This window comes from Plasmopara halstedii (genome assembly GCF_900000015.1).
Source record: "Plasmopara halstedii genome assembly, contig: Scaffold_474, whole genome shotgun sequence".
Classification (NCBI taxonomy): Eukaryota; Oomycota; class Peronosporomycetes; order Peronosporales; family Peronosporaceae; genus Plasmopara; species Plasmopara halstedii.
In genome coordinates this window covers 13353-34439 of record NW_020187394.1, presented here as the reverse complement: position 1 = coordinate 34439, position 21087 = coordinate 13353, and the positions used below count along the sequence as shown (strand labels likewise).

The following is a 21087-nucleotide window of genomic DNA, read 5'->3' as shown; positions in this document are numbered from 1 at the left end:
TTCAAATGGAACAATGTGCTTCATCCGATCATCGAGTACGTTCCATGCGAATAACTAAAATTGAAAATACGAAACATGATAGAATTAGCATCACATCTCGTCTTAGTCATCGAAGTGAATCGCATCGACAAATGTCTTGTACTCACCCTTAGCCCATGGAATTATATACACCTTAAAGCAACCCATCGTGGTAACTTCTAGTCATACTTTATGTATCAACAATGCTTCACGACCAAAATATTGTCGTAGGTTCTTGAAGCATGCGCCGTCAGCGAGCAATTCAAACCAACAATCAGAATTCTAAGTGAAGTAAGTTACTAATTCATCAAGGTGTTGGAGTTTATATTCTAATGCTTCTTCTCCAACAGCAGCAGCAAGAACAATGGACTGCCAACCACAAGAATTCTAAGGAGCAATCTACCCGACCTTATTTCTTGATTGATGATATCACGGAGATACTAATCCTCTTGTCAGAATATACAAGTGCTAGCAAAAGTGCTAAAGAGCACAACGCACTGGCTGGGGGAATTTGTCGCCTCACATGTCTAACAGCTTCTCAATCGACTGTCATGATGTGGCGTCAAGCGTAAAAGTTCGTCACTTGCTGCCAACAACCACGCGCATCTCTATGAGACAGCTGTTAACGCTACCAACCTAATCTTAAACTTGGATTAAGGTCATGCACTACGTTTCAGTAAGAAGCGCTTTGCACTAGATGACCCTGTTTTTTCTCTTGATGAGACCCCGATGGGGAGTAATAAGTCATAAACGGCAAGAGCACTAGAAAAATATGCCGAAGTGAGACCTCAACTCCCCATGAGGTTTCAAAGTGTGAGTGACTAAGCTTTCATTAGCAATTGACCAACAAGAAGCTAACCAAGCGTGAATTCTCGCGAGCTGGGCATATAATAGACTAAGCTATCACTAATAATATTTTAACTATTTGTAATTGTCTTTAGCGTGGCCCACTCTATCTTAGGTTCCATTGTCTGCCTTCCAGTGCTTTTCATTCTATTCCGATGGCTGGTGATGATCTGCTCAAGAAAGGCAAGAAGAAAGGAGGAAATGCTGATGTAGGTACCATACATGGCAAGAGTAATGGAAAAGGTGCGGGTGTAGGCGGTTTTCAACATCTTGGATTAAGTCCATTAGTGTTTCGTGGTGTTATGGCCATGGGGTATAAGGTTCCGACACCCATTCAACGTAAATCGTTGCCAATTGTCTTGTCGGGAAAAGATTGTGTGGCCATGGCTCGTACAGGATCTGGTAAAACTGCTGCTTTTTTAATTCCAATGGTTGAAAAACTAAAGGAACATTCGACAAAGATTGGAGTGCGTGCTGTCGTTCTATCACCGACGCGCGAATTAGCTGTGCAGACCTTGCGCTTTGCTAAATTACTTTCCAAGTTTACAACGCTGAAAATGGCATTAATTGTAGGTGGAGAAGGTATGGACCAACAATTTGAAGCCATTGCCGCCAATCCGGATATATTGATTGCTACACCTGGTCGTCTCATGCATCTTTTACAAGAGATTCCCGATTTTAATCTTAAAGCTGTTGAATATGTCGTTTTTGACGAAGCTGATCGAATCTTTGAAATGGGCTTTGCTGAACAATTACAAGAAATTTTAAAAAATATGCCAACCAGTCGACAGACATTGCTGTTCTCTGCGACGCTTCCAAAAGCGCTGGTACAATTCGCACGTGCTGGTTTGAGTGAGCCAGAACTCATTCGTCTTGATGTGGAGAATAAAATTTCGGAAAACTTAAAAATGGCGTTCTTTACAGTGCGATCATTAGACAAACCGGCGTTGTTTTTGTATATGGTTCGCGAATTTTTACCGAAAGGAGATCAAACGATTGTATTTGCAGCTACACGTCATCATGTTGAATTTCTGCATGCTTTACTTGCTGCAAATCATATTGAAGCGTCTTGTGCGTATGGCGACATGGATCAAGCTTCACGGAAAATTAATTTGGGTAAATTTCGGGCAAAAAAGACAAATTTGTTGATTGTGACGGATGTGGCTGCACGTGGTATTGATATTCCATTGCTGAACAATGTACTGAACTACTCGTTTCCACCAACTGCGAAGCTATTTGTGCATCGTGTCGGTCGTGCAGCTCGTGCTGGTCGCACTGGTACGGCTTTTAGCTTTGTTGATCCAGATGAGACGCCATTTATGGTTGATTTGCATTTGTACATCGGACGTCGTCTTGAAGACTCTTCACCAGAAGAATGTTCCGGGTTTAAGCCTTACACCCTGAGCACAATGCGTGTGGAAGACGTTCATTATGGTGCATTTCCAAACGAGTTGATTGATCAAGAGAATGAAGCTATCCAAGAGACTCTTCGTAGCCACCCACAAGTAGCACCACTGGTAAAAGTATGTGAAAATGCGTACAAAGCGTACGCGCGAACACGCGCTGATCCGTCTAAAAACTCGATTCGTCGTGGTAAAGAGCTTGCAGTGAAGAAGGTGCATCCTTTATTTCAACAAGAGTATGTGCTTGACAAGAGTAAGGCCGACAAAGCTGCTTACATTGACTCACTACAGACATTTCGTCCACCGCAAACGATTTTTGAGATTGCTGTGGGTTCTCACTCGTCAGCCAAACGCTCGTCACCGGGTGTTCAAATGATGGTTAAGAAACGCAAGCTGCATGGTAAGATCATTGCTACGGAGACGACAAAGTTAGATGACAAGATGAAAGCAAAGGAAGAGTCGAGTGCACAGAATGCTGAAGCTGAAGAGAAGGAGAGTTATAATTCGGAAAAAGTGAAAAAGTCTGAATTGAACAATGAAGGAGATTCAGAAGAAGCTGTGAAAGCACAGAAGAAGAAAACGTATTTCTTATCTAAGCATGAGCGCAAACAACTAAAAAAGCGTGTGGCAGCTGGTGAGAAGGAAGAGGATGTGATGAAGCAGCTTGCAGCTACGAAAGAGCAGAGCTCAAGCAACACTGCGTCTGAGCAAGATGCTGACGTGAGTGGACGCTCATCGTTTAAAGATGACGATAATTATATCAACTACATGAAGGATAAAGATTATACAACTGAGGGTTTCTTAGCTACGAATGCAGATGGTGGAAAAGTGAATGCATTTGCGGAAGCACGTCTTGAAGAGGCCATTTTGGATGTCAACCCCGATGAAGCGATTGAAATGAATAAAAAGCGACGGATTCTTCACTGGGATGTTCGTAAGAAAAAGTTTGTTAAGACGACTGCTGGAGAGCTTACGAGTCATGGTACTTTAAAACGACGCAATGAAAGTGGAGTGAGCGTACGAAAGAAACAGCAAGTGGGTGAAGTGTATCGCAAGTGGCAGCAAAAGCAGCACAAGCGTGTGGCAGGTGGTGGTGTGGAGCAGGATGAAAGCGATAAGACACAGAAACTCGATTACCGTAATGGCAGGAAGCCACGAAGTGCTGCAATGGCCAGTCGAAGTAGTGTAAATAAGCATGCTAAAGACGAATTATTAAGTGAAGGCAAGATACGGAAGGAAGAAAAGCGTAAAGCTCGCTCGCGTGGCATTAAAGTCACTTCAGGTGTCAAATCGAAGCGTGGAAAAGGCAATATCAAGGGTAAGAGCCATGGTGCTCCTACTAGAAGCAAAGTCATCATTAAAAGACGGTAGTGAATCACATTATAGACTTGAGCTTTGTTTCGTGATACTGCTGATTAAAAACGACCAGTGCTTTGTTTTGACATTCTGCTACTTCTTACCAATCGATAATGTCTCCGTTGCCAAAGTGACGCAGTTGAAGTGGTTCTCCCAATCTCGAGCGTGCGATAATTTGCGCCATTCTAGCGACACTTTCTTCAGGCCACACATCAGCCGATCTCGGCAGTTCGACAGGTTTATCGTCAACACCCGAATGTAATAATACGCAGCCAATCTTGTGCGGTAAAAAGTCAGCAACCAACGTTTTTGTAAACATGTGAAGTGCAGTGATGGAAGCTCGAAAGCCGTAGGAGCCTCCAGTCACGTTATCTCGAATGCTGCCAACTCGTGATGAGATATTTACTACAAATGCCATACCACGATTACGCACGCCAAGTCGTAGATTCTGGAGCAATGCACGTGCTACAAGAAATGGTCCTAATGCATTCACTTGGTACTGACGAATACAATCTTCTGGCGTCGATGAATGTAGGTATCCTTTGATGAAAAGTCGGGCATTGTTAATTAATAAATCAATTGGGACGTCTTTTACCATCTCCGCACCTTTCACTACCGACTCATGATCACCTGGATCCATAGCTATAATTCTTGCTGGCGATAATTGCGTCAATTTCACACATTTATCGCCTTCAGGACATGCAGCAATGACATTCCAACCTTCTTGTATGTAGAATCGTACAAACGCCACTCCAGTTTTATTGTCAGCGCCAGTGATGAGAACCGTTCTATTCGGTCCTGTATAAACTGGAAAGGGCAATTCATTTGTCAATGTGGAGATCGGCGTTGCACTGAGTCCTAATTGTGTCGGACGCGCACGTTTCGAAGTACCGATCCGACTTTTGCGTCCAATCGACCGCGACAAAGCAGCGTTTTGAGCCCTTGTGGACATCAATATCTCATTCTGAATCCCAGTATCTCCACCCAGTCCATCTGTCTGCATAGAACGCGGTCGCAATCCCATTCCATGGCGTCGTATGAAGCTCGTGAGCCAACCAGCTGATAGACTCAGCACTGGTGCGTTCGGAATCGTTTCAAGAATTTCGCGCGCTTTCTCCACTAAAATTCGACGAGTCAAATGAACGTGATTTTGTGCACAATTTTCCACGTAAAGTCTAAGCGCCATGTCGAGCTCAGGACAGGAGACACCGTGGCCTTTTCGTGTGATACCATGACGCTGTTTATCTTCAATATCCTTGGCGGATTTTAAGACACGTGAGACGGTTGCTACAGTAGGAACAGTCGGTAAATTAAATGTCTCATGAGCCCATAGCGCAAGTTTGCGTGTGGGTAACGAAGGATTCTGTCGATGCTTCTGAATGAGGTCAAACTTCTGCGATACAGTCATCCATTGCACCATTTTGACGTAGAATCGTATGACGTATTCTATTGGATGAGATGAGTGTATACAGCACATGATCAACATTTGAGTTATCTGACGAAGCTTGCAATCACGTACGCGAGTAGAATACTATCGACTAGACTACGGAATGCATGGCAACGAGAAGTTACTGATGCTGTGGGTACCCAGCCTACGTCTGCACGTTATACAGCAGAAGTGGTTCTGTTGCTTTGGTGCATTTTGCACAGAGGAAACTTTAGTACTTATCCTACCCCACTAAGTTTTTGACCACATACGACGCAGCAAAAAATTTAATGCATCACCTTGCTTGGAGTATAATTCCACCCTCGCACTAGGAAATCGCTTCCGTGCATTGTATCAAATGGAACTTGCTGCCACTGGATAAGGCGCATACTACAGAAACGCTGGAAAAGACGAAAGAACATAATATGCTTTTCACATCTTTTTGCATTCCGGCCTCAATCATTTTTCTGCTATTTCCAGCGCCCTTATCTTTTGACCGGTTATGAGGCCAGATAGCAGCTTCAGCATCCTCCAGCTACGCGCTGTTTAGTTAGAACATGTAAATCATGACCTGGTCTCGAGGACCAAGGCACAGCGATTGTTTTCAACTTTCGTGCTTATGTATGTCCTATCAAATGTTTCCATCAAGGAACACGAGATGAAAGGAAAACACCTCTTGATAAAAAACGCCGCGTGCATTTCGAGTAAGGAAGCCATATGCGCTGTTATGATACAAAGTCTTACTGCGATTTACGATAAAAAACTTCAGGCGTTCGCATGTATACCACAAGCTTTTGATATGCTGACCTCCTCAAAAACCTGATAGCTGAAAAGCGCATCAAGTGAATCCAGTGCGAATAGAGGAATCCATCGCAATAATTTGTGTGCAAAAAAGACGTGAAAGCGCTAAAGAAGAAACAGCACGTGCGATGAACTAAAAAGCAATATAGAGTGTAGTAAGGCTGAACAGACCGCTGTACAGATGTAAGCGCACAGGTTACTTACTCAGGCCGGTCAAATCTCGCATTGAACGCAGCGAAAGATATGACAGCCATGGACAGTGGTGCCTTAGCGCATATGTGGAAGGATCACCAAATTTGCGCACTACAGAAACGAAGACGCTGTGCAGTATCTTAATCGCCAAAAGGGGCGCAAGGAAGTAGAAATTTAGTTACAGAAAGATAAAGATGCGTGGATCGCGTGGATTGATGCATTAATGTAGCTTTGGAGAATGCCTTAGATGTTTAAGAACTTGTTATCAATCACAGTCGCGGTGGCACATGGAATGAGAGTGCTAATGAGCTGCAATGATTGTACAAATATACCTGTAGCAGCTGGCTAAAGACAAGTTACGCTGATACATATCAGTACAGACGTTGGAAATTTGTCTTACTAAGCAAAATTGATGCAGAACTTTGGAATCGACGGCTTGAAAATCCATCATATGGTAAATTGATCAAGACGATCAAAGTCAAATGGATTGATGACACGGTGGAATAGTGAAAAGTAGAGAAGCAAACGTCCAAGGTCAATAACGAGTATCACAAATGCAAAGTAAACGCTGGTCTAGACTCTGCAGTGTGCAATGACATTCTTGTGCCAATAAGTACGTGGTGACGACGATCATGATCATAAGTAACTATGAATGTTTTTAAGTAGAGCGACGTTGATAAGCTTCTGTCAAGACGCTTAGACAACTACCACCATAAATGTCAAGGTGCTTCAAGGCAATTATATTTGTGCGTGATAAACAGGATTCTTGTTCAATTCGATGCAGTCTTGATTGTCTCGATAGATGAGAGCTGCATCGTTATCTTCGCCGCCAACGTGTAGATCACCAAGAAGACGTTGCAACCTAACCAGACTCATGTAGAGCCGGTGTTGTAGTTGTCGCAATCGTTTGCTGACGCTTCAAGCTCTATGAGACTGCATATATATTCAAAAAATACGAGCCAGTTGTCGTGCGTCGTGTGCCCAAGTCGCCTGCACTATTTACATTCTCAAATCCAACTGGCGCCCCTTTGTTCGCACCGCCACATTCAATTTTGAGCTCTTGGAGATCTATCACTCTCGACCATGCCAGTACTCATCATGAATCTTCTTCACAGCGCTTCTCTTTGATAACTTTGAACTTTGCTCCAAGTTAAGGATGTTACCTGTGGTTTAAGGTGATCAAGTTTCGTGGTAAATCACACTAGATATATAATTATACTAGACATACAACGTATCAAGCAAAACAGCAAGACGTAATGCTCTCACAGCTGGAGGGGTTTCAGAGATGAATAAAGTATTTCTTGGAGCATAACCTAATTACCGCTGCTCATTTTGTTATACAATTTGTTCTCACTATTGCCATGCGTAAGATAGCTCTTTATCGAGGCCATTCCAGCGTATCATTTGAGTAGGAAGACCTTGAACTCACAGGAAACCTTGGCGAAAGAGTCTTTGTGAAAACGGTCTTAAATTACTGATTAGAACATCTCACCGTCATAAATACCGTTATGCTCATTTAATGCAGTTGCCAGGCTTAGGCAATTTCGAAGTAAGAGCCCTCCAGACCAACTATACCATGTGTTACCACGGGTAGCTGTATCTTGTTCAATTGACGAAATGTCGAGTTCTTAATTGCGTCTGATTCGTCAAACAGAATTCCCGGCCGCAGCAAATCTCGTGCTGTCGTCCGAAACAGCGTCTCTCTCAACTCTTGCTCTTCTGGACGTTCCAATGGCCCCTTTGGGCGATTCGCTGGATCCTCTCGAGACTGAACCCACTTGGCATTTAATTGCTTCTTGACTTTTCTCTCACTAGCACGCATCAACGCACTACCACTTCCTTCCTTCCTCTCTATTTCCACTTTTTCAGCAGCTTGAGCCAGTTCGCGACGTCTGTCACTGGCTTCAGTAGCTGCCAAATTTCGCTCTTCTCTTTCTAGTGATATCGGTATTGGCATTGTCTCCATCGTCTCTAATTCTTGTTGAAATTGCAACGCAATAGCTTGACTTGAATGCTCCGTTTCATGTGCTAAGGGATTCGCACTAGGTTCACACTCTTCTTCGTGTTGTTCCGTCAACGCCTTAATTCGATCGCGATTTAAGAGAGTTGGATCTAACCGTTTGCCAGTTATGATTGTATGATGACGACTTTTACTTTGACGAGTCATATTATCGCCTTCCTCGCGCTGAAGCTTGACATTTCGCGCGCTTTCATCTCTTAGCGCTACGAGTGGATGTGTATGGGGAATGGGAGGAGACTGCGGTATCAGATGCTCATTGTCATCAAAAACTACATTATGAGGCTTTTGCGGCTGAGTTGAAGGTAGTAGAGCTATAGGATGGGCTTTAGGTGCCGGAGGTGGTGGCATTGGCTCGAGCTTTTCCTCTTCATCCATCGATTCTATCTTCGTGATAAGCAAAATGTGATGATAATTCTCGTTAAATGAAAAATTAGAACATGCTATAACAAATATAAGAATTTCCTAACATTTGTCCATCAGACTCAAACTATCAGGGTGTGAGTTCCTTAACGATCATAACGGCCGGCGTCAGCTCCAGGTGGACCATTCGAGTGATTCTGACGTTGCTGATGCATGCTGCGTAAGCCAGCCTTAAGAGCCTCTAATCCTCGTGGCACCGGAGCTGCAGGAGTAGAAAATCTTATATGGGTTGATTGATACGTTTGTGCTACTTGAAAGGTGCCTTCAAACGCCGACTGAGCTGACACTCCATGTCCATCTCGGCCACCTGTTCCATTATATCTATGACTTCCCTGGTGTCCACGGCCACCGTGACTGTTATAGCCTCCGCTACGAAAATCAGAGTTTGGACGACCATATGACGACTGACCTCCGTCGTATTGATGTATCGAATCACCGTACTGACCGCGCTTATTTCGCGGCTCCTGTGAGCCCCAATTGCCATATCCATTGGTCATGTACTGATTATATTGCTGCTGAGGCGGGCCACCATACCGATCCAAACTCAAATTGTTGTTTCCAAGACGCTGATAACTTTGGTGGTAGCTTTGCTGACTACCATAGCCACGACCTCCACGACCGCCACGACCGCCACGATCGCCACGGCCACCAAATCCACTATTTGGACCTTCGCGGCGCGTCATGTAATTTTGACGTACATTTGTATGATTAAAAGCATCACCAGCCAGGTCGACAATGTTAATGTTGGCTTTGCCGAAGAATGGAATAGTAATCCGTTTGTCGTTTTCAGTAATCAGTGTAGGACTAGGAATTCGTGCACCATCTAGTATTCTGGACACGTGCGGCAGTGTGGGTGGTAAACGGTACTGAAAACTGTAGCATTGATTGTTTGGAATATCAACTAAATGCCTTTGAGCTTTTTCCGGGCTCGGCACGATCCCGCCAATTGGAAAGTATAAGGCATCTACATAAACGAGCGTTCCATTTAACGACTGCGCAATTTTCGGGTCTATCGGAACCTCCGCAAGCTCTGTAGTTGGAGGATGTTTCGCAACGAGACACTTAGAATGAAAAAAGACAACTTCTTTGCCAAACCGTGCATTTCGCTTCTTCTCTGCTGCTGTCAACTTCTGATTTGGCTCTATCATGGCATTTAGTAACCGAGATTCATCAATAAATGGTAGTAGAACTACCCAAAGCCAAGGCATTGCCTTGCCATTTGGATCAACTGGAATTTCTTTCGGGTAAAAGTCAAGAATAGGCGACTCAGGATCAGACATTAACCAACGATATGGCTTTGGAATAGCATGTGAACTACCTGAGGGAAATACACCCATAAGCTGCTCAAACGGATGAAACGGAAGACCTTTTTCGAATTTTATCTGAAAGCGGTCGATGTTTCGCAAATCGGATGCAAACGGAGCATAATGAAATGGATAAAACCACTGCCACGAGGCACAGCCCGAGTAGTAGTACCGCATAACCCAGCACAATCCTTCAATATACGCGTGGAAAACACGCTCACGACCGCCACCGACTTCTATATCGTCAGCTTTCAGCTTGTCACTATAATATCGAGTCTTCCAACCAGGTTCGCCGAGACGCACAACATCTTGGACCTCTTCGCGGTACTGCTCGAGTTTCATCTCCACACTCTCTTTTACTCGCGCTTTTATTGCCTCTTCCGGAGTCATGCCACCATACTTTTTATCACCCGCAATAATATCTTTATCAATCCGGCGCTTCTTCAAAATCTCAACAGCTGAGTCTTTGGCTGCAGAAGCAGCAATTTGATCTCTCTTTTCATTCGACAAACGCGACTTTCGTCTCCTCTCATTCTCAGCTTGTTTAAGAGAGCGACGCTGAAATATCACGTCTTCCACTTGTCCTACTTCCGCCAAAATCACATCTACACGCGAGAGATTCACATGACCTCCGTCTGTGAGATAGCCACCCATTGCAGGTAATAATTTCGCATAAATCAAGATCAAGAAGTCCAAAGCACCGTCTCGAATGTCCAGCGATGGCAGATGTGGTAGAAAATCATTTCCCACAAAAAAACAAAGAAATACAAAATCGTCAATTACACGCTCAAAGTCGTACGGAAACGGTAGCACAGTCGCTAGTGGTTCAAATTCCACACGCAGGTATTCACGCAGTGTAGCAATATGGAGGAATTGCAATTGTTTAAGATCCGATGCAATCAAGTCAGAATCGTGTTCGCCAAACTCACCACGCTTTCGTTTACTAAGTGTCGTACCATTTGCATCCAGGACCATTTGCTGTTCCTTTTGACGCTCTCGTTCATACTTTTGCTTGCCAAAAAGCACTTCCTCACGTAAAATCGAAAACTTTACTTCATGAGTAGCCAATCCTAGCATGATAAGATCAGCATCAAGACCATGAAGGACATGGTGCTGATTCGGGTCGTAACCAGGCTGTGATCGCTGAACGCGAACGTACTCCATAAGCTTGTGTTCTCCCTCTCCAGGCACGCCTGCATCGGATAATATAATCTTAATACTTTTCCAAGCAGTATTATTATTAACACGATCTCGGATGTAAAAACGCAAATGCTTAGCCAACTTGGCCATAAATTTAGTTCCTGGTGTGATCACATTCGAGTCCCATGCCTTCTCCTGCGTTGCAGGAATCTTATGACCCAGTGCAGCCATGTATTCAAGTGCTTCTTTTTCAACTTCCATGCGTTGTTCAGCTTCTTGTGCTGCACGAAAGCGTCGTGCACGCTGCTGATTCATCTTAGCTCGAGGAGCTACGCCATCAATTGCAAGGTACAATAGACGACGCGGACGCACAGCAGCCACGAGACGATCTACATAAGCCATAACACGTCGATACATCTCTTCCTCAGTTTTTGGTGCTTCACCATCCTCTGGATGCGCACATGGATGGATGAGGCCATTCATATCGACGTACAAATTGTCGACTTCAAAACCATTTGGATTGGGGCCTGTCGTATCCGTAAGCTCAAAATGACGTTCACCCTCAAGCTCAACAGCACGACTTTCAATACAATCTACAACACATTTTGGGTACTTCTCTTGTACCCAGCGATAAAAGGCTGGCACACCCATAATTGAATCTCTTCCAGATCTCGTAGAACGGTCCCTTTTTAGGGAAAGGAAAATTAAAACAAATCGAATGGCAAAACAGAACAGTCGGATGTGGGTCACACTACCAATGCCATGGAACTTGATGTACAATACACTATCCTTTGCGATGATAATAGACACCTGAATAAAAGTCATTCTTGCGTCATGGAAGGCAGTTTGCCACATCGCCAACTTCATGTGCTTCTGACACTACTCGACGGTGAACATTCATTTGGAATGTCTTTGGCTCAAAAATGTTCAGTTCTTGGGCTTAAGTACACGGTAGTATCCAGTGTCTTTGCCAACTCACCTGCTGATCGCGCTGGCGTTCGCAAAGGTTTTGATGCGAGTGGCGCTACATAGTTGGTGTTAATAAAGTGCAAAGCATTCACGATCAGTCGTTTGTCTCTGTGGTAGGATATGTGCTGCGCTCTGTGAATGACACGCCAGTAGGTGGCCTGACAGTTGCGCAGGTTGCCAATTACTTCCGTAATGTCGGTCAGGTGTGCAGATGTTTTGATCATAAGTTTACAGTATTCACTTGATAAAGTTGAACGATTGATGGAATGCTGTGTAGACAAGAATTACGCTTGAGATTGTAGGGAAGCCGACATTTACATCGAAAACGACGACTTGCTCGAGAGTTGAGCAATTGTTAAAACTACCAGGTGCTGCTCCGTCTGGAAGAGCTATTGCGGCACCTGGTTCGGCGTTAGTAGTCCCAAGAGATGCTTTAACTCAGCAGTCAATGCCAAGACGTCCTGTAAAGTCTGCTGCCAAAGCACTGGCATTGCAGCGACATAGTGATGAGATTTACTCTGCAGCTGCTTGTGTTCCGGATCGTGCTGACCCAAAATACGATAGCACGGGTAGGATACATCGCATCGGACTTCAAGCGATAGATGTGAACCCTAACAAAGCAGAAGAAAAAGCTTTGGTGTCTGTAATCGACGTCGAGTTGACATCCGAGTGCATGGCCAGTAAACCATCGTCGCTTCATCCAACATTACTACAAAAGTCTGATCTGGCAAATGTCGCTTCTCAAGGTATCATGAGAGTTCAAAGTTGATGAATATTGTCTTTTTATTGTTAACGAGACGTCTAATTTTTGACTGCGCTGTTTGTATGGGTTAGAACGTGTCGTTGCAGATGTACAGCTAGAAATTTCAGTACCTTCGACAGATTTTTTACACGCTTCACTAAGCGCAACGTCTAGACCACCTATCAAGACATCGTCGAATTGTGAAGCTCCCACTTCGGATGCAAAGAGGCCTAGCACATTATTGATATCACATTCCGCTCGGTCGAATGATACTGCTCTGATGGCCCCCTCAGAGAACGCTGCGTCGAAAACTACAGACCATTTCTTACCGTCTCTTACGGCTAAACCATTAACAAATCCACAGAGAAAACCTACGATATCGCTAGGAGAGACCGTCGTTCCTTCAACACTGGAAATGGATTCAAACTCCCCAAGACTCGAATCATTGTCATCAATCCCATGCAAAATTGAACTTGTGTCGCCAGCAGTCCATCGACCAACACTAGCAATAGAGTCATTAAACAAGCCATCGATATCGCCTAGACAAGTTGCTATCATGCCTTCAGCCGCCATGGGAAGAGATGCAGCGTCAACTTCTGAAAAGCTAACAGTAGCTGAAGCAGCACTCGATGCAGCACAACCACACAGCTCTGTGAAAAAATGTATAAAGCGTCGAAGAAGTCGTAAACACTCTGTGGCGTCAAATGACTCAATCGATGACAAAGCTAGCAAAAAAACGAAAACTTTATATCTTTCTGACGAAAGAGACGATATCAGCAGCAGCGGTGCGTGTGCTTTCTTGGTGTAAATGATTGCTAGTCTAAGTGTGTGTTCTATGTAGACGAGACGGTGGAGCCAGATGCGTTTTCGTCTGACTCGGACGAAAATATTCCATCACCCAAGAGTGATCTACGCAAGGTGCGACGCTGTGACCGTCCTCGAAATAGCCTTACGATCGACCGTTTAATCGGAATGGGCTTTGCACGGGTAGATGCTGAGGCTAGTGTGGAAAAGTTTGGCAACGATCCTGATGCTTGTATGGTCTGGATCATTTCAAAAATTGAAGAAAGACAGTTTAATGAAGACCTGAATCGAGCATCTATACAGTCGGAACAGTCGAAACGGGAAGAAGAGAAGCGAGTTAAGACACTAGAAAAAGAAAAGCTTGCGTGCTCCACCAAATTCATGGCCGTATTTCCGACTGTACGTGGGATCATATTGCAAGTTTCTATAAAACGCTTACCAATGTGCTTTGTTGAAAGTCTTACATGATATGTTCTGAATCAAGTGCGCTAAACCTGAAGACATTGCTTCAGTCGACAATAGATCAAATACATGGAAAGGCTTATATTCGTGATATTCTAACCCAGCTCTTAACACTCGAAGGAAAATCGATTCGATGGTATAAGGAAGCAGCTAGGTCGTACATGCTCGAGCTTGCTAATAGGCTGGACATTGAGCTACGTTCGCACGATGTAGTGGCTTGCTGTGCTCAAAATGTTACGAAGTCCCGAGATAATTTATGCACTTTTGTACGAAAAGTAGTGGAAGAAGTGGAAACGTTGACGAAGGCTCTATACGAAATGCCTACAAACCAGGGGGGAGTACCTCCAGTATTTCTTGAATGTGATGAAACGACAAAATTCGATCTGGAAAATGATGGTTTTGAAGTCATCGAATGAAGTGAGCATTGATTTAAACATACAGACGTAATTAACGAACTGTGAATAGGTCTGATATGCTCTTGGCGTCTAACATGTTTAATCATTCCGTCACATAGATACCTTCTGCAGCAAACCAGAGTGTATCACCTTCACGCATGGCAGTAGCACTCACTTCTTGTTGACCATTGATCGGGCAATTTGGACAATTGCTGTCATCAAATCGAATAGAAGAACTCGTGGATAAAAGGTGGTTTGTCGATCGATGACGTAGACGCACCAGCTCTCCGCGTTTCCATAATCCGTCGTCTTCGCATTGACCTTCAGCCGAGCACTGTTGGTTCTCCTGACACTCGACGACCCATGAGTCCATTCTGTCCCCTTCTCCTGCCACTCCAAACGCGCTTACTTCTAAATGGTGCGATGTGAGCGGCGCTTTGAACATATGCGAGTGTAAATTGCGTCGTGTTTGCATGTGTTCCAGACGAATGATAGCTCCACATTGTATAGGCTTTCCAACTTGACACACTGGCGCACCATCTCCTTCTTTGACGAGCCAATAGCTGTTGACGTCATTACGAGCCATGTGTGCAGTAACCGATTGCTGGCCGCTTCCACTACCGTAAGTGATCTCATGCGAGTGTAGACGATAGCGACTAGCCTCATGTACCAATTTGATGGAGCTACCGCACGTTACGTGCTCAAAACCCTGCGGATCTGTAATAAACGAAAACAAAAGTGTCAATAGTTATGATCTTACGATCAAATGAACTGTCGATCATACATTTAAGCTCAGCAGACGAGTCCATAGCACACGCTTCTTCGCAAGTAAATTCATGGTGATTGCAATCAACCTCACGCACGCGGCGACGGTCTTCACACTCACAGAAACCCGACAGGCCTGAGGCGATGCGTTTTGAACACGATGCGTCGTTTTGTGGCTCGTGTATGCCATGCGGATCACAATTAGAGGTAGCACGCCACTTGACGCAGTGTGTAGATGAGTCGGCTGTGCTTGAAGGTAAGCAACTTAACAGTGCGGGGAACAACACTAGTAAACGCATGAGACGATCAGGAAGATAAAGTGGATGCGTGGCAAGCCTACACACTGTTGATTGACCTACTTAGAACAAAGTATATGTATTCATATTTTACGAGATTACTATTTCTTACGCGACCATAATTTAATATGATACTAGTTTGTCATGCTGCAATGCAAACGATTAAGTATTTAATATATCAAGCAAAGGAATCTTGCTTTACGACCGTTCAAGTCTTATCTTGTTCGAATACGTTAAGCGCTCAGACCATTGATGATAGTACAATCGTCCAGCTTCGATTCTTCTGACAGAGTCGACATTAATTTTTATCAAAAGCATATTCTGTTTTCATTCGATGACAGTTCCATGCTGATTAACTGCGAATTTGCAAAGAAGCAGAGTAATTACTTGCATACTTTTTGTATGACAAGCACCACAAAGTTGGCTGCGTGTGTTCACTTAATCGTATCGGGCACTGGTCATCTAGCGTTTCGGCAGACACACACGGTGAAGCGTTTCGAAATAAACGGATCACAGACAGGATAATTTGCTGGCGAATGATCCTGAATGGCTGTGAGCAGCCAAAGCTTCAGTATGATAACGGCTAAAGGCTCCTTTGGAAGAGATGCATATGACATGTCGCTGCCACTCACACTTCATTTGGTACAAACAGCTTCGCTGTCGAACGTAGTACATTAGTAGCATTAGCTTGTACTCTGGTACTATCGGTGCGTTCGGTGTATACATCCATCCTCTGCGTGCTTAAAACGCGGACTCATTAGGTCAAGGCTTTCTTTGTACAAGGTACACGGCTACACCCTTATACTTGGTGGCACTTGCCTTCATTTTGTTGACCAATTTTTATACACTACATCCTTGAGGACATTTGGGGATTTAACACGAGATGATCGACCTTCCGTCTCATGGATAGCGAGGCACGCTTTGTAAGCTCATGTATATAGTGCAGTTGGTACTGGATGGGGAGTTGAGCTCGTCTCCGTCATATAAGCTCGTCATCAAGGACACTCGCAGCTTCGAGTTCGAGGAGTGGAACAGCTTTTTTTACGAGTACCACGTTGATGATGGATGGAATATCACGACGTGTCAATTATAGCGTGTTACTATCAGATCGTGGAATGCGCCATGAATTGACTTTGTTCTTATAATCAAATTAGTCGTTACACCTCGATATCCCTTAAGAGAAGAATGGTGTGCCGTCATAAATGCTCCCTCTGTGCAAGCACAAAGCGGGTTTGGTGAGAGCGAGTAAATCTTACTAGTCGCTCCTGACATTCTGTGCCAGGAATGCCTGTCGCAATTGGCATAGTTTTCATGCTCGTCATACGATAAATCCTGCCTAAATTACGGTGCAGACGTTGATTCTGGCAAGAATGTTTTTCATACCAGCCTGGTCGGCTGCATTACGATCAGAGCTCTTCGTTTGATGTTGCTTATGATGACCCGCTTGTAAGAAAAAATGATGTCTCTCTTACTGCAGTGATCACTCCGATCGAAATGTTTTGAGAGTGGAAAGTGGTGCCCAAGAAATAATCTAAAGCACCAGTGACACTCAGCTGTTTAATTTTGTTGCTGTTAAAAATACATTGCGCTTATGTGCATACCTTTTCGACAATATATATTTCTTCACGAGCGTGCAGAACATGAGCGCAATTTACCGCCAGACCTTGTTTATATAGGTAAGTACGAGGTACGCGTTAGTCTGGCTCACGCCGAATAATACATCGACTAAGCAATCTAGTCTGACATTGCAATTTCGTCAAAAATAGCAAAGAGACCACCCACAGACCAAAAAGACATGTATTACATGTCTGTACGAATTGTGAAATCATCAGGCTTTGAATTAATAGTCCTGAGTATTATAAGCTAATAATATTTGTTTCAAAACTCTTAAACTTCGTTCTGGTTGTCGACATATAACCATGGTCGAACAGTGCAATATCATTACAATTTGGCGAAGGAATAATGCATGATTTAGCTGTTCTGCACTTATGTTGCTTTTGACAACTCGGTCTTAAGGTGTAAGTACACGGTCAAGAGAGCGGTGATGAACCTGAGCCAGCATTGTGATTGCCGAACACGCCAGCTTTGAAACTCCAGTGATATTTCAAAGCCCATTTCTGACCACCATAGAAAATTAACTCTACCACATAATCTTGAATAAAGGTCTGAAGAAAGAATAAAATGAGCCTGTTCGTTGAACGTACTAATTAATGTCCGAGAAAATGATGCTTCACAAGAAAAATTTGCTACTAAGGTTGTCAAGCCACATGACTCGTTAAGGCACTTTATTAAACATCTACAAAGCCTACCCTGTCAGCTTTTTTTAGAAGTCTCGCTTAATTAACTATGACCAATGAAGTTGTTCTCAAAGCTGTCCAAGTCTCCTGTGATAGAAGCGGTTGCGCTTAGATAATTACCAAACGGTGCTAGCATAGAACCTGCCGTTTACTTTGAGGATGTAAGCAACCGTAAAGCAATGTTGTTAATGTTCGTGACGTGATCACCTGCTTAATCTCGACTTCTGTAATTTGCATCACCGTCATTCTTGCGGTAACCGCAGCCGACAAGAGACTTCTAAAAAAGCCGACAGGGCAAACTTTGAAGTGTACTATACGTACCAAATGAGGGTAGAGGTGGGGGTCGTCAGCTCGAGAGCCGTATCAATTTGCGTCCATCGCTGGTAAATGTCAGTCATAATTATATGTCGATTTTGGTATCGATGAAAGGTCAAAGTTTGACGAAAGACAAGTCAAAATGCCACTATTCAGGATAATAGGATGGCGTGATATCTAGTAATACGAAATACAAATGATTATGATGTTTATCATAAGACAAATACATTTTGGATCTTAACATTTTTGCATGGATCATCAGTATTGCGATCTCAGTCCACCACAGAGGCTGGGTTCGCACTATCCATGATGGCCTCTGAAAAAAAAGGGTTTCCCTTAATCCCAAGAGTCAATTGTATATAAAATCATGACTCATATAAAGTGATTTAAATGTAGCAGCTCTCCATGCTACGCATAGTACAACAGGGACATGACATGAGTTACGGAGCCATTGACAACTTGACCAGCGTATGAGTGCGTTTGCCGTTGTTGGAAACTAAGAAATTCTGTGTAGCATCTTCTTTACAGGATTTCATCATTCTCACCAGTACGAGTTCTCTTCTTGCCGCGCATTGTGAAACCCCGATGGGCCTATGTATGCGAAATTTCTGCGATAAATGAGCGCTCAGAAACGATCCACGAGCGCTTTATGAACCCTACACTTTCTCCAGCCGCCTGGTTTCGTCGAGAGCAGCAGCGGTCGAGTAGTACCAGACCGCCAAGAAGGCCAGACATACGGGTCTGAATGCTAAACACAGGTTTTGCGTAGTGTGTGATAAGGCACGTCGACTTACCCGTTTGACTGCATTACAAGTTAGCATCAGTGAAACATACATCAGACTGTAGCGACTTATAATACATGAATAAAGATAGACGTGTGTGCGCTAATCACTAACTTTCCTACCAGCAGCCCCACTTATCTTCACTGGATCGCTAGTTCAGCCACTGACCAAGTCTCGAGCTTGTTACAAGATCAAGCTTCACATGAAAATGCGTTGCGATAGGGGGTTTTATCATCTTTTCTCGAGAAGACCGGCATTCTTACCAAGTGTTCCCCATGGGCTTATAAAAAAAGGGTATCGCTTTAACTTTGATCGATACTGGATACAGACGGTATAAACCCGCTAGTTTGTTATTCGTCCCACGTAGATACGTGTCATCCCTTGTTCATCGTGTAAAGTCGGCCAAAGACGACACTCTGTGGCTGGCTCTCTTGGTTATGGCAACACGTTGAATCTCAACAAGGGTCTGGGCGTACGAACGATACATAAAGGAGCCAAATTCTGGATGCGCCTTATCGTGCGAAGCAGCTCAAGGCACCTTACACAGTACAGAGATTTAACGTCGCAAAAGAGCTGGGGATATTCGAGACGTTGCTTCGTCGTCAACACAGCGTTCCGCATCCAAATGGCTTGTAGTACAGAAATCGTGATAATATACAGCAAACCCAACGTAGAATTAAGATATATGTTCATTCTCTTTGGTCTTTTTTTCGTAGCTCACTCACTTTCTGGATGATCTGATGTATCGGAGCTGCAACTTAGTCTTACAGACTGCATAAACTGCAGGTGTAATCGCTTTTAGGCACTTAAAAAACTGCCTGTCACTAACTTGCTATTCATATCTGTTTCATATGCCTCTCGCATCGACTTGTAGATTTTGTACATTCTGTCTCTCGGCTAAAGTATCGCGCACTCGGCGCATAAGGCTCAAATTTATTTAGTGTAGCTGAGCTAATACTTGTAAGTCAAATTGTATTGACAGTTCTTTCCAGCTAAGACCGAAGTCATGTCTCGACTGGGCCAAAGGAGCCGATTTATTTATCAGAAATAGAATAGAGCCTATAAAGACACAGTGTTATCAATGCATCCTGAATCAGTGGCGCATTTATCATCAGCACTGTGGTCTCTCTGTACACGCGCTGCGGACGATATTAAAGAGCAGTGGTGGATATTTTCATCCCATTCTCAGTATTTCTTACAGAGTCTGTAAAACTTGCAGTAAAAAAGAAAATCGGATTCTCGCTCGGGATAACGGCCTCCGTCAAGTAATGTATGCGGACGAACTCGTTGAGAAACAACTTGACTATTTCAACACTGGCAACGGTGTCTCTGGCGTGAGTGAGGTGACCCAAGTTTTAAGGCAGTCTGAAAAGACCATAGTGCAGTATTGTTTGACGCGTTGTTGGAGGACCACTAATTTGTCTATACCAATTGGCAGGCTGCCTGAATGTACCGCCGTTTACTGCGGGGATTTAGCCCGCAGCCACGTTTCATTCATGCGCAAATATTTGCGGATCCACTTATACATGTTTGGCCGCCGATAGATAGCGCTTGCCTTGCAGAATGAACTTTCTCTTCCGAGGTCATCGACTATCCAAGGGGTGATCACGTGCCTCGTATCTGGAGGGCCTTAATACGAGGCACCACCAACGTGGAAAAAGAAGCGGATGGAGCAAAAGTAAACTAACGTTCCGATAGTGCAGCATCTTAATCAAAGAATATTTACGCAACCCAAATCTTTGGCGGCACCTGATGCATTTGACCCGCACGTTGAGCGTATCACCTCATCGATGCACGACGTCACCATCGTGTCATGCGACAGTTGACGCAAAGTGCCTAATATTTTGCAGAGAGATAAAACATCTTGCCGTTCTCTGCGAGAGACGTGTTGACGACGTCGCTAAGTGCAACGATGCTTTATATGTTTAGGTCCTGAATCACTTAGAGCCAAGCAAGCATGAGCAGAAACAAAAAAAATTTTAAACAAAAAATATTTTATTATAAAGTTGCTGCTTGTAATGAGCCGGGTATGTTTTTTTATTATACAGCACAAGAAGCAAACGCGATGGAGCACTTAATTTATGTCCTTTGGCGTATTTTGATGTACATCTCAGTTTACGACGAAGGCTGCAGCATCACAAATGACGGTCCTGGTCGATCTGCAACTGTGAAAGCCAGAATCAGAGCACTGATAACAAACTTTTTACAGTCTTGAAGACCGTCCTTTCTCCCGTTCCCTGGCGCCATATGACATCCGTTCCAAGAGTATTAGTTTGGGGCCGTGCCACGTCAGCGTTGTTAAAGTGCGATTCGTTTGTGTCGGAGAAATCAGCA

At 44.0% G+C, this 21087-nt stretch overlaps 8 protein-coding genes across 8 annotated transcripts; 4 read left to right on the top strand and 4 right to left on the bottom strand.

Moving 5' to 3' along the window:
• Positions 1-1019: 1019 nt before the first annotated feature.
• PHALS_10491 (dead deah box rna) lies at positions 1020-3638 on the top strand (the record flags this gene model as incomplete). The annotated part of the gene is made up of 1 exon (XM_024725924.1): positions 1020-3638. One exon carries the CDS (start codon positions 1020-1022, stop codon positions 3636-3638), a length of 2619 nt encoding a protein of 872 aa, XP_024576652.1.
• Positions 3639-3723: 85 nt separating this feature from the next.
• PHALS_10490 (short chain) lies at positions 3724-5043 on the bottom strand (the record flags this gene model as incomplete). Its single annotated transcript, XM_024725923.1, has 1 exon — positions 3724-5043. One exon carries the CDS (start codon positions 5041-5043, stop codon positions 3724-3726), a length of 1320 nt encoding a protein of 439 aa, XP_024576651.1.
• Positions 5044-5050: 7 nt separating this feature from the next.
• On the top strand, positions 5051-7577 carry PHALS_15436 (uncharacterized protein). The gene has a single exon (XM_036407434.1). The coding sequence runs from the start codon at positions 5669-5671 to the stop codon at positions 5870-5872; it is 204 nt and encodes a 67-aa protein (XP_036263137.1). The 5' UTR covers positions 5051-5668; the 3' UTR covers positions 5873-7577.
• On the bottom strand, positions 7577-8437 carry PHALS_10489 (uncharacterized protein; the record flags this gene model as incomplete). Its single annotated transcript, XM_024725921.1, has 1 exon — positions 7577-8437. The coding sequence occupies one exon, from the start codon at positions 8435-8437 to the stop codon at positions 7577-7579; it is 861 nt and encodes a 286-aa protein (XP_024576649.1).
• Positions 8438-8568: 131 nt separating this feature from the next.
• Positions 8569-11577, bottom strand: PHALS_10488 (5-3 exoribonuclease 3-like; the record flags this gene model as incomplete). Its single annotated transcript, XM_024725920.1, has 2 exons — positions 8569-9072; positions 9181-11577. 2 exons carry the CDS (start codon positions 11575-11577, stop codon positions 8569-8571), a joined length of 2901 nt encoding a protein of 966 aa, XP_024576648.1.
• A 183-nt stretch (positions 11578-11760) lies between these two features.
• On the top strand, positions 11761-14319 carry PHALS_10487 (Ubiquitin-associated/translation elongation factor EF1B, N-terminal, eukaryote; the record flags this gene model as incomplete). The annotated part of the gene is made up of 6 exons (XM_024725919.1): positions 11761-11932; positions 12013-12098; positions 12173-12641; positions 12730-13422; positions 13479-13840; positions 13900-14319. 6 exons carry the CDS (start codon positions 11761-11763, stop codon positions 14317-14319), a joined length of 2202 nt encoding a protein of 733 aa, XP_024576647.1.
• An 82-nt stretch (positions 14320-14401) lies between these two features.
• On the bottom strand, positions 14402-15362 carry PHALS_10486 (RxLR-like protein; the record flags this gene model as incomplete). Its single annotated transcript, XM_024725918.1, has 2 exons — positions 14402-15015; positions 15083-15362. 2 exons carry the CDS (start codon positions 15360-15362, stop codon positions 14402-14404), a joined length of 894 nt encoding a protein of 297 aa, XP_024576646.1.
• Positions 15363-15366: 4 nt separating this feature from the next.
• Positions 15367-16082, top strand: PHALS_15435 (uncharacterized protein). Its single transcript, XM_024725917.2, has one exon. It carries the CDS (start codon positions 15612-15614, stop codon positions 15882-15884), a length of 273 nt encoding a protein of 90 aa, XP_024576645.1. The 5' UTR covers positions 15367-15611; the 3' UTR covers positions 15885-16082.
• The last annotated feature ends 5005 nt before the right edge of the window (positions 16083-21087 follow it).